The following is a 12,414-nucleotide window of genomic DNA, read 5'->3' as shown; positions in this document are numbered from 1 at the left end:
TCATCCAGTACAGGAAGCTGGTAGTGTTCCCGCTTTAACGCGAGGTTAAGGGATCGTGGATCTATGCAGATCCGAAGACTTCCATCCTTTTTGGTTGCAATTGCCATCTGATTTACCCAGTCGGTGGGTTCGTCTACGGGAACGAGAACTCCTACCCCGACCAGTCTGTCAAGCTCCTGCTTAACCTGGTCTCGCAGCTCAACAGGCAGCCTTTTCGGTGGACGAAGTACCGGCTCTGCATCGGGCTTGATGGTCAGACGTACAGAGCCAGATAAGGTGCCAATGTCGCCATTGAATACATCAGGAAAAGCTTTTAAGACGTCTTGCTGGCCTTCAACTACTCCATTAACACTTTCAAACTTATCATAGTTGACTGTGATCAGCTTCATCTTCTCAGCTGCCTTGCGACTCAGCAGTGGGGTTAGTTCAGCTTCAACAACAACAAACTTCACCATGTACTTCTTGGAGGTTTTGGGGTTCTCTAGGAGGAGTTTACAGGTATCAAGTGCTTTCATTTTTGCTTTGTTCCACATTTCGAGGGAAATGTTGGATGGCTGAATTTCACTGTTGCCTATGCAATTTCTGGGAATGATGCTGACAGTAGCTCCACAGTCTATTTGCAGTTTGACTGGGCTGGAGTTAATGTTCATTTCACAATAGATTGGCTTATCCTTCCTAGATGCAACACCATTGACAAAAGCATTAAGGGTCTTTACAGAGGCCACATCCGAGTCGGAGTCAGAGGAGTCACAGTCCTGATTCACTAGGTGCACCTTTCCTTTCGTCTCACAGACCACAGAGCCCTTCCAGTGATTCATTTTCCGGCATGCATTGCACCGTTTACCCCATGCAGGACACAATTCTTTTTTCAGAACATGAGTCTGCAAGCAGAATTTGCACTTGAGCTTTCGTGACTGCGTGGTTTTCCTGTCAGATGATGGTTCAGGGGGGTCACTCCGTTTGCCATTCGCTCTACGTGATTGGTTTACCCAGTGGACTTCCTCAACTTTTTCACTCGCACCAATTGCCTGCAGTTGAGTTGTGGCACTTTCAGATGTGCGGCAAATATCAATACATCTCGTTAAATCCAGCTTTCGTTCTTGAAGGAGCCTTTTTCTGGCATCGCCATTTCTGATGCCGAGAACAATACGGTCTCGAAGAATAGAATCAGTCATTCGAGGGCAAGTGCAAAAGTTACATGTTTCAGCCATGTTTCGTAGTGCGATCAGGTATGCATTGAAGCTTTCGCTGACTTCTTGATTTCTTTGGTTGAACTTGAAGCGTTCATACGTCTCGTTGACTTCACCTGTGAAGTACTCGTCAAACTTGGCTATTATGGTGTCGACCTTTTCGGGGTCTTCGCCGGTGTTGTACCGAAAGGCGTTGAAGATCTCCAATGCACCTTGACCGATGGTACAGAGAAAAAGGGCTTTTTGATATTGAGCATCTTGGCTGGTAATCTTCGCTACAACCGCGTAGTTAATCCAGGTTTGTTTCCATAATTTCCACTTTTTCAGCGAACAGTCCGCAAGGTTGAGTGGAGCAGGAGGTTTTACATGTGGTAATGGCGGGCGATTCGGTTGAGCAGCGCTCAAGGTTTGTGCAGAAACGGCGTCAGCTTCAACTCCGGTTGCAGGCATGACTTGCAGCGGTTCTGAGCAGATTCTCAACCACTGCCACCATGTATCAATCAGCTAAACTCAAGAAAGACGGGACAACAGAAGTCCGGCAAGAAAACACAAGCACAGGCTTTATTTCAAGTGAAGTCCACATGGAACTGACGCCATCTAACATACGGGAACTAAATGACGTAACGATGTAACGATATGTCACGCAACATGTCACACATGCAAGGATCGCGCTCGCGGGGCTTCACACCTTCCGAAAACGTCTGAAAACGACTGTTTTGCGGTCTATGATCATGTTATGTATATAAGAAAAATGCAACAAAAAATAGGGGTCACCAAGCTCATTCTTGCACAACATGGATGGCCTTTATAGCAACTTTGCAACCAACAAAGTTGTCATTACTTAACCTTAGTTATCAGAAAGGGACACTAGAAATTCTAAGAAAAGCACTTATTGGATTAATTTATTAGGGATTAAACAAACTATACCCTGAACTTACATTTTAAACCATGTTAGTTAAAGAGGAGTTACAATTGTACTACAAACTTAAGAATTTTTTGAGTGTGCACATACATGCACCTAGCACTACCTAAAGACATGTTCTTTACAGCATTGAAATCAAAATATTTTTAGGCAGAATTTTAAACTCTTCTTCAAATCGAGATATATTGTAGATAACCTTGTGTAATTTAAATTCATGAATTAAAAGGTGGGAGTCACCATGCTCTTTAAGAGAAAACGGGCATTTATTTTGCTGTCAAGCTCAGTTTGAGGGCAATCTCCTACGTTTTGTATGTGCACGCACTCATGTGCACATGCTAATGATGCAAAAATCGTGTGCAGTGGGGATGCACAATGCAATACTGAGGAATCACCTCAAGGGTATGGCACAGGGCAAATTGACTGGCTGTGATGGGTTGCCCATCTGGGGGAAAGTTTTCCTCACAAAGAAGTTCAGTTTAAAAAGTTTTGCCTGCCTGTGAAAACCCATAATATTGCCTTCCTGCTGAAAACCTTAATGAAACCCCTGCTGTTCCTTTTAAGAAGTCTATAGTCAGTAAGCCATATCATTCTGTCCACTCTGAACGCGCGTTTGCATACCCGTGGGTTATTCAGTGGCTTAATGAGATGGATTATAATGAAACTATTTACTTTAAAACACGAGAACAATGTGGACTCCAAAGCTTAATGAATGCAGCACAAATATTGCCCCCGTGTAGGTTATCTGAATGACTGCTGTGAAAATAACTTCAATACATGTAAGCTTATATGTTCCTAGTTAAACTTACGTCTTGCTTAACCGCCCAATTGAAATTCCTCATTCTCCTGTTTATTAATTGTTTTAACCTGTTGCTAGAACTCTGCAGTAATTTTTTATCTCAATTGAGGCCAGCTTGCAATAAAATAGTTTCAAAGAAACGACATATAAGATCCATCAATTGCGAATATCGACTCTTTTTGCCTTTAAAGAAAGGGAACATAACAAATACACATTTCTTGAAATAATGCGACTTTCTTTGACGACCAAAATATCGTCGACTGAATTTCGCTCGCTGGAGTTGGTAGTGAGCTAATGGTTACACTCATTTAAATTTATCAATTCAAACTTTACTGAGTTTTTGGTTAATACATTTGACCTAACAGTGCAAGGTTGATTCAATCCTCCTGTGAAGCTCACTAACCATGACGTTTGTGAACGTAAACAGAAGCTTTTTTAGTTTAATAAGACACCACTACAAAGTATTTTGAAGTGTTTAAACACGTTTCCTTTTTCAATAAACGAAGGGGGCCATTCTAATGTTTTAAACAGAACATTTGTGAATTCCTTTCGTCTTAAGTATTCAACGCATTTGTAAGCACACGCAAGCTAAGCGATCGACTTTGCTCAAAAGTAAACAGTCTTAGGACTACTAGTTCACGCTAAAATACCTGGGTTTAGCAACTGCTTGGATTACAATCAAGCCAGTACCAACCTTTTCTTCAGATATTGTAAGCACCAGTCGATGCATTCTCCTTCTACTTCGGAGACAGAAATCGATAGCGCCATTACTCTAAACGGTAAAGGTTCATCTCCACCAAAAGCGTTGGGACGAACCGCCACAAAATGGCGCAAGAATTCAACAGTCTCCCGCTTTTCCTCCTCTGTGAACTGGACACTCATGGCAAACTTAGATTCATAACCTTGGAACACAAATGGCAAAGAACGTCATAAAATTCATCTGGCATTATCGTAGCACACAAAAATCCATCCGTGTACTCCTGTGTATACTCTGACCTACCGTCACGATAGGTGTATTGAAAGGCGCATTCGAAAAGGATTATGGGTCACGTATATATCAAGTTAACGGTCACGGCCACCGTCACGGAACACTGCACAAGTACAACATCTAAGCAACGAGACCCTATTTTTCCGCGCATCATGGATATCATACTATTTTCCCCTGACATTAGTCACGGTACAATTGAACTGAAATATTCACTTAGTTTTGATGCCTCACGTAAAATACAGTGAAACCTCTATTAAAAATGGGTCCGCAATGCGTACTTGTGAACTTGTGCTTAGTTTTATTCCATTCGGTTGGAATTTGTTAAGGTGGCTCTAAAAAGTTTTTTTGGCGCGCGAAGCATGGGTACGAATGGCGCGAGCGCGCGAGTATTTAAAAGAAAAGAAAAAAACAAAAATAAACATGGCGGCGAGACCTTTATCGCGAGTCGCGTTCCACTTACCGCTATCCTTTTTGTCCCGAACAAGTGTTCATCAAAAAACGCCTAGAAATTTGTTTAAACTTGCACTTCTTTCGTCTTCTCCTGACGTGGTTAAACTGAGAAGCCAATTCGCAGCACTTATCGCGCCGACATCGGAGAGAGAAGACGGTCGTGATCGCACGCGAGGGAAGTCACAGAGTGGTCACAGTGTACTTCTTATGGTTGGAGGCTTCGCTTTGAGTTCCCTGGGCGATGAAACACCGAAAACAGCTGGAGTGTCTGCAAAGGCGCAACTGACACCGGAAACACAACCACCATCGCGTGACAAGAAGGGTCGGTTCTCACGAAAGAAACCCACTCAAAGTGAAAACATGGACGACAGGACTCGTGGGATAAAGGAGTGGAGGGCAAAGAGGAAATTACAGTTTCAAGGAATAGTCGAAGATTGGTCCCCACCGAAGAAAAGAGAAACCCGTTTAAGTCAGGTGTGGTTTAAATCTTGTTTTCGCTATACGTGGCACCAAGCGATTCCCTAAAAGTTTTAAGACAAGTGCTTCATCAAGGCTTTCTTTGCTCTAAGATAGTTCTCAATTTGAACTTTTGTATTATACCACAGGTAGTTCATAGCAAATTGTCAACATGATTATACCTGAACATTTTGACATTTCATTTTAAAATTCCAACAAATTTTTTGTTACAGTTACAACCTAATAATTACCATTAAAACGTATAAGTTTTTAATTTTTATCAGAAACAAACAAAGAAGGAAAATTGCATTCCACGCGGAAGTAGAATTATGGACTTGGATGTATTGAGAAGTTCATTGAAATGTTGTCAGCATTGTAAAGCAGGTGAGAAGAACCATTTTTCAGCCCAAGGAAAAAGAAAAGTCAAAATGAATTCTTAGTTTTATAGCAAGTACACACAGCTCTAAGGCTATAAAATTAACAGGTTTCCAAAAAAAAAAATGAGATTGATTATAAATGAATATCTTCAATACATTACAAAACGTCTCATATGCAATCAGCCATAAAAAGCCCGGGGTTTGCCCTTAAATTTTTGGGCAAGTTCTGAAACCCTTACCCTCAAAATTACCCTATAACAAGCGTTACACAATTGTTTGTCTATTGTTGGCAACAAAAATGTTTTTGGTAAATTTGGAACAAACAAGCAGTTGTAAATTTTCCACAGACCACAAATTGCATTCACTGCATTTCAAAATGTTGTTAGTTTTTGCAAAAATTTACTTGTGCTCATTTATTCCAAATTAAAGGAGAAAACACTGCCAGAATAAAGTATCAGATCTTCCTGAGTATCAATATATTCACTTTATTTTCAGCCAATTTGTCATTGTGGAACATAACAGCAGAAAAAAGTGTGGGTTAGCCTCAGTGTTCTCAGTTACCTGTGCAGTGTGTGGTACAGAGAATGTTGTCAAGACCTCCAGTGAACACAGGAGCGGTCAAAGAGGTCCACTCAGTCAGGATGTTAATTCAAGAGCTGTTCTTGGGTGTCTACATACAGGAATCGGTGAAACCCACCTAAATAATTTACTGTGTACATTAAATATTCCCTCTATGAATCCAGTAATTTTCAAGAGTAGAGAAAACGAGATTGGGCATGCAGTAGAGCAACTAACAAAGAAAAGTTGCAAAACTGCAATGTCAGAAGAAAGAAGTGCTGCCATCAAAAAGGGTGTAAAAGCAGATGACCAAGGCTGCATCAATATCCCCTACTCATATTACATGGGTTGGCAAAAACGGGGAAAGGGGCATAACTCGTCAACTGGTCATGCTGCAGTCATGGGTTTAACTTATGGGAAGGTTATGGATTATACTACGAGAACAAAATCCTGCAGGGTTTGCACAAATGCTAAAAAAACTGGAAAACAAGCCAAGCAACACAATTGTCGACTCAATCATACAGCATCATCAAAAGCAATGGAGCCTATGGCAGCAGTCCATTTGTTTACTGAAAGCCTAAATTCTAATGTCAAACTATCTGTTTATGTCAGGGATGAAGACTCCACAACAGCTACACTTATAAAAGAGAAGGTCCCTTATCCTTTAGAAAAGTGGACAGACATTGTGCATGCCAAAAGATCCCTTACTACAAGGCTGTATAATCTAAGCCAACGTGGGAAATTCTTCAACTCTCTCACAGAAAGTTATCAACTACTTCGTCAAATGTTTTACTTATAGCGTGTCTCAAAATAAGGGAAATCCATCAGCCCTTCAAAAATCCTTAAAAAGCATTCTACCACATTAGTTTGGAAACCACAAAAATTGCAATGAATCATGGTGTGGTGCCAGGAAAGACCCTATTACCTATAAACACTCTGACTTACCCTATGGCAAAGATCTCTATGGCGACAACTGTTTCAAGTTCCGTTTAATCAACCACTCAATAGCTAACAGCACAGTAAGACACGAGGATGAAACTCGATACTAGTCTAGTTGAACATTGATAGTAATCACATGCATATTGTAACAACAACTTAAAGAAAGCTTTGGAGAGAATTTTTGATGAATATTGTACTGACATAGTAGTTGCAAAGTTATCACCTGGGTCAAATGCGCAGAGAAATGATGCCCTAAACAGTGTTATAGGCTCAAAAAATCCCAAGACATCTCGCAAGTAAACCTTGGATATCAGTACATTAGCCAAACACTTGAGCGCCTCAACATTGAACCTGGTATACACTGTATCAGCTACATTAAAAGGATGGATCACAAGGCTACCCAAGACAAACTAAGAAAAAACAGCATTAATTTCAAACGCTGAAGAGCTCAACTACATAAGCAGAAGTTAAATCTTGATGGTAAAAAACAAGCTAAGGAAGGAAACACATACCAAAGTGGAATAGGACTTACCCTGAATCCAAACAATTCTACCAAACTGATCCAAGAATTCGACATCATCAATTTAAAAATTTCAAGTGAGGAGCTGAAAAACCTTGAAACATGCATTCCTGAATTAACGATGAGACCAGTGGTGGAGAAATTTCTCTATGACAGAAACACTGTTAACAATTTCATCATTTACGATATTGAAACAAACACGTCTGGAAAAACCGCAGAAATATGCCAACTTTCAGCAGTTGATCAATCAAGTTTGCACTGTTTCAACAACTACATATTACCTTTGAGGGATGTAGATATTCATGCTACAAGGGTAAATGGTTTAAGTGTCCGAACAGTCAGAGACGTCAGGACCCTGTTCAAAGACAATCAACCAGTTGAAACTGTGTCACTTGGAAAGTCACTCGAAAATTTTCTAAGCTAATTGGAGAAAACTGTCAGGCGTATGAAAAGCGATAATAATATTTATACTGTTTTAATCGGGCACAACTCTCAGGTTTTCGATAATCCAACTCTTCTTCGTCAAGGTGGACATCAACTTTGTGAAAAACTTTCCTGTCTTAACGTTTTCTTTTCTGACACTCTCCCTGTGATGAAGAACTTGGTCAAACGTAAACATCCCTCTCTGGTCTTACCGGATGGTTCCACAGTTGAATGTCAGACAACTCGCCCCCTGGACAATTCACCCCAGACAACTCGCCCGCGATCTTCAGACAACTTGCCCCCGATCTTCAGACAACTGGCCCCCAATGTGAAAACACCTATGTTACGTTGGACAAATATATTTTATGCTTGTAAGGTAATAATTTCTTGAAAGAAGAAGAAAGTATGTTTTTTAAAGTACATTAGGAGACCAAGACTTACGTTTGTAGCCTTCGATTGTAACAATCACGTAAACACATGAACGTGACCATTTTGTAATCCAGCCACAACATTTGAAGTAATTGAAGTGAAACAGATCTAACTGTTTATGTTTTTTTGGTTTGAAGCATTCTGGAAGGAAGGTTGAGGTTGGAGAAACAAATGACGTGAATATGTAAATACACTGCCATCTTGGTTATAGCATGTGTTCAAGCGTATTATGATGTAATCAATGAATATTTCTTTTGAATGCTGGATACTCATTCCATAACTGAGAATTCTAAGAATTCGTTCATTTATTCTTAAACACAAATAAACATGGACAAATTGCTTAACTTATGTTTTGATGATACCAAATTACATGTAAACTTAACTCGATATCTCTATTATTCCTTATGCTACAATAATTATTACAGACTAGGTCAGGTTTCAATGGTTACTCATGCATTGATAACAATAAATCACATGCAACATAACTTGATATCTCGATAATTTCTTGTGTTCAGTTCCTTGTGCTACAATAATTATTACACACTAGGTCACGAAGCTGGATTCTCAATGGATTCTCAAAACACTAAATCAACTTATGCATTGACAATACTAATTCACATGCAAACTTAACTTGATATCTCGATAATTTCTTGTGTTCAATTAATTATGCTACAATAATTATTACAGACTAAGTCAAGAAGCTGGATCCTCAATGGATTCTCAAAACACTCAATCAACTTATGCATTGGTAATACTAAATTACATGTAAACTTAACTTGATATCTTGTGACAATTGATTCTCAAAATACTAAATTAACTTGAAAGTGCAATTCAAGTGGTACTACAAAACAGATTTTTAACTTAAAACGGATTCACTAAATGCGAACAGGCTTCTAGTAGTTGTTTACTGTTCTTCTCACCTTCTTCGTACTACTGCCATAAGCTAAACAGCTTCTTCTGCATTTTCTTGTACATTGTGCATTGATGTCTTCGCAGTCTTCTCTCTGACACGAGTCTGATCTGAAGCGACACCAGATCTGCTTCCTTGTGCAGGAGTTGTATTAGGACGTACAGTGGCATGTTGGACTTGCCCTTGGCGCGTCGATTCAGGCTGTTATGCCATCCCTCTAGGTCATTGTTGGTTCTCACTGTTTCCATGTACACGCTCCAGGTGGCCGGTGGGAAAGTGTGACTGGTAACCTAGTTGTCTGCTACATAGCTGGCGAATTTCTTCAAACCTTCTGTTGTTGCTTGTTGCTGTATCTCATTAAATCTTCTCTGGATCTTGTCTGTCGGTAGGAATGGAAGAGCCATCAGCTTTCTGATGTACTCGTGGGTGCCACGGTCTTGCGTGTAGGCCTCCTGCAGTCCAAGCTCTTGTACCTAGTAGAAATGGAAAGTATGTTAGATATACTGCATTTGAACACAATTCACAGTTTACCAGTTCATACTTGGCACAATTGATAGTGTCATGACATTGAAAAAATGCAATAAAAAGACGACACGACGACGATGTCAAAGCAAATACGCCATGTTTCTAAATGACACCATAAATTATGCGCAGCAAGTATGCGCCATACAATTATAAGGAAACACCTTAAATTCTTGTATTAACTTTCAGAATATATTTTAATTGATCATTGTACTAACCTTCCTCCACAGGGCCTGTGTCCAATGGAAGGAGCACCCCATCAGCTCAGTGTCCAGCAGGTCCTGGCAGACCGCACTCCACATCGCCTTTTCAAAATCTAGGGTTACCTTCTTCACTCTTGGCTGGTAAGGCAGGATTGACAAAAGTGCCTCTAGGACTGATTTGTAGTTTCGCTTCTTCCTTCCCGACATGATAACAAAAATGAGAGGTACTTGTTTCACATGGTCATCGTTCTTAACAAAGGCATTCACGGTCCACAATTGTGAAAACGGGTGACGACAAAGTTTAAACGTTGCATCCACATACCAGCTCTTCGATTTGCTACGAACTTACAACTGCCGGTCTGATGCGAATATCAAATGACGGCGTCCATGTATCTGAAACATAAAGCGAATTTATTTGGCCCCACACACAAAACGTTTAAAATTTCAGCCTCGGTGTGAATTTAGAACCCCTACAAATAGCGAATCCTCTTCTCGAAAAGGAGGGAAACGATTGAAAATGAAACGTGAGGTATGTAAGCTATTTAAAAAATTTGGTAGTTAATTTTAGAATGCACTTTAATAAGAAAGTTCATTCTTTTCATAGCCCATGTAAACAGTTTCCAAGAGATGAACATTCTATCACACAGTCTTGTTAGTCTTTTCTTTGCGAAAAAATTGTGATGCATGTTTAATTTTCGGCTATCTTACCCTAACATCTTTGCGAAAGAAGTTATCAGGGATGTGCTGTCTCCAATTCAAATTCCAAGTCTTTAGGATCTTGTAGGCGCAATTGCTCACGGAAATCGGCAGGTATATTTTGCAGGGTGCAGGGTGCAGGGTGCAGGTTGAAATTTAATTATAACTGGAAAACCGCTGGCACTAAAAATAATTAATAACCTACATACTCGTCAGGGGTTCTTACATAAATTAGTTCGCCTCTCACATAGTGAAGACACGATCGATCCGCGGTAAGTGTCGCGATAAATAGTTATCAATCGACATGCTGAGACCAGTGAAGTCTCTTGAAAACCATCTGGATGGCCGCTCGACAGATGTTTCCATCGATTCCAGATTTGGCTTGGATCTTCCTTCAACAACAGAAGATTGCCATCACAAATGAAGCAAACAAATAAAGAAATGAAATAACATAAGATTTTAACCGACGGAATATACTAGCACAAGCTCAGTGTGCTTTCATTTTTGTACTCACAGGGAAAAAACCAAATTCAGCAGATATTTCAGATGATATTTCAGATGTTTCTTCAAAAACAATAATTCATTGCAGGTTTAAAATCATAGGAATATACTCTCCTCCCATCGCTTCGGCCGGTTTGGCACTTAGGTGGAAGCCGCCTTTCTGAGCGATTGTAAGCAGACTCATGTAACAGTCACGGTAAGTCTACCAGCTGTACGTTTCTTTTAAGTGCCAGCGGTTTTCAAGTTATAATTAAATTTCAACCTGCAACCTGCAAAATATACCTGCCGCACGGAAACGGTTGGCTGTTCACTGTAGGCTGTCTACACGTGGCAGGCTGGGGCAAGGGGCATTGGTTAATTCGCTAAGAAGGATATCGTTTACCACCGCAGAAGCAGGCCTGAAAACGTCCTTCGATGCTTCCTGTTTTATTATTGATTTGATCTTAACAGCAACCGCTGCTCCTACTGGAGCCGCATGGTTATGGTCGTTCTTGCCAAATTCAAACACATTCTGAGATCTCTGAATCACCGTAGCCTTGCAGCGGTTACCCTGAAAACAGTAAGAGAAGATCATGATCAAAAACAAAATTAAAAATGGATAAGTTAATAGTTGTTGAATACATTACATACTTCATGAATTACTGTAGTCTTGTGATTTACCATTTACTCAGCAAAGATATATATCCTCGAGAAGGAGGCGCTAGTTTCGCTTTGGTAAGTACTTAGAGAAATTGTAAACCTCATTGAATGTTCCAAAAGCATGTTTCTTATGTTCACAGGAGTGAACGATTGGGAGTGCTTGTGCTCCTCGCCTAGTAGAACATGTTAGACGTGCCATTGTACCCTTGCCCTCAACAGTTTTTTATGTCTAAGTCATAACCCAGAGGGGGGGGGGGGGGTTCCGGAACCCCTGGAACCTTCCCCTGGCTACGCCCCTGATAACAACTGTTTGTGCGGTAAAATAATCAAGAGTAAATCATGATCAGTATTCACAGTATTGCTAACTTGCACTCTCTGGGCTCTGGTTCAAATAACCAAACAAACAATTTCTTACCATTGGTCGTATGGTGCATTGCCAATCCGTGGCACTGACACGCTGCCTTTTTATGTTATAGCTATATCCCCAGCTGTCAATGAGTTTTTGTTTCCCCCTTTCACTACCACCCTCCACAATTTCGAAGGCAAGCGGTTGGTTGACTGGTTCCACTGGTAATGGCACAGGACCCTCGATGGACGATTCTTCGATAACTGGCTGGGCCGGGGACTGATCTGCATAGTCGGCCAATTCACCGTTCACTGGAGGGTTGGCTGACTGCTCTACGAATAAGTCGGCTGATTCATTGCTCACAGGAGGGTTGGTGGACTGATCTGTGAATAAGTCGGCTGACTCATCTCTCACTGGAGGGTTGAATTCGTCAGATTCTAAGATGCCCGTTGATGTCTCCGTGACTCTGGTGCTTTCTGTGATTGGACACTCTGGACCACAGGACGGACAAAACCAAACAATATCGGCACCTGCCCTCACAGCAGCACG

General features: G+C 40.7%; 3 protein-coding genes and 1 pseudogene across 4 annotated transcripts in view; 2 read left to right on the top strand and 2 right to left on the bottom strand.

The window, feature by feature from the left end:
* LOC110056983 (protein phosphatase 1F-like) overlaps positions 1-4,248 on the bottom strand; it is a 37,131-nt gene extending 32,883 nt beyond the window's left edge. Inside the window, exon 1 of the mRNA XM_089279655.1 lies at positions 3,603-4,248. Coding sequence (XP_089135781.1) covers positions 3,603-3,790 — 188 coding nt within the window. The 5' untranslated portion in view covers positions 3,791-4,248. The remainder of the gene's footprint in view (positions 1-3,602) is intronic.
* LOC149097255 (uncharacterized) lies at positions 4,211-6,312 on the top strand. Of its 2 annotated transcripts, XM_089279657.1 has the most exons (3): positions 4,217-4,820; positions 5,087-5,186; positions 5,675-6,312. In XM_089279657.1, the coding sequence occupies exons 1-3, from the start codon at positions 4,266-4,268 to the stop codon at positions 5,719-5,721; spliced, it is 702 nt and encodes a 233-aa protein (XP_089135783.1). In that variant the 5' UTR covers positions 4,217-4,265; the 3' UTR covers positions 5,722-6,312. The 2 variants fall into 2 exon arrangements, with proteins under 2 accessions (XP_089135782.1, XP_089135783.1); XM_089279656.1 differs by lacking the exon at positions 5,675-6,312 and having other exon boundaries at positions 4,211-4,820; positions 5,087-5,436.
* LOC149097254 (uncharacterized) lies at positions 5,913-7,192 on the top strand (annotated as a pseudogene).
* Positions 7,193-9,248: 2,056 nt separating this feature from the next.
* LOC110060488 (uncharacterized) lies at positions 9,249-9,890 on the bottom strand. Its single transcript, XM_089279876.1, has 2 exons — positions 9,699-9,890; positions 9,249-9,431 (listed from the first exon to the last, which is right to left on the bottom strand). Exons 1-2 carry the CDS (start codon positions 9,888-9,890, stop codon positions 9,249-9,251), a joined length of 375 nt encoding a protein of 124 aa, XP_089136002.1.
* Positions 9,891-12,414: the final 2,524 nt, after the last annotated feature.

This window comes from Orbicella faveolata, unplaced genomic scaffold (assembly GCF_042242905.1).
Source record: "Orbicella faveolata isolate gen_17 unplaced genomic scaffold, um_ofav_v1 contig_47, whole genome shotgun sequence".
NCBI lineage: Eukaryota > Metazoa > Cnidaria > Anthozoa > Scleractinia > Merulinidae > Orbicella > Orbicella faveolata.
This window is presented reverse-complemented; position numbering and strand designations above follow the sequence as displayed.

Bases quoted from the DNA above. Each gene is read 5' to 3' on its own strand.
- LOC149097255 (XM_089279656.1), top strand. From the start codon at position 4,266: ATGGCGCGAGCGCGCGAGTATTTAAAAGAAAAGAAAAAAACAAAAATA. The intron at 4,821-5,086 runs GTGTGGTTTAAA...AATTTTTATCAG, and splicing joins GAGAAACCCGTTTAAGTCAG to AAACAAACAAAGAAGGAAAA.
- LOC110060488 (XM_089279876.1), bottom strand. From the start codon at position 9,890: ATGTCGGGAAGGAAGAAGCGAAACTACAAATCAGTCCTAGAGGCACTT. The intron at 9,432-9,698 runs GTTAGTACAATG...CATTTCTACTAG, and splicing joins CACAGGCCCTGTGGAGGAAG to GTACAAGAGCTTGGACTGCA.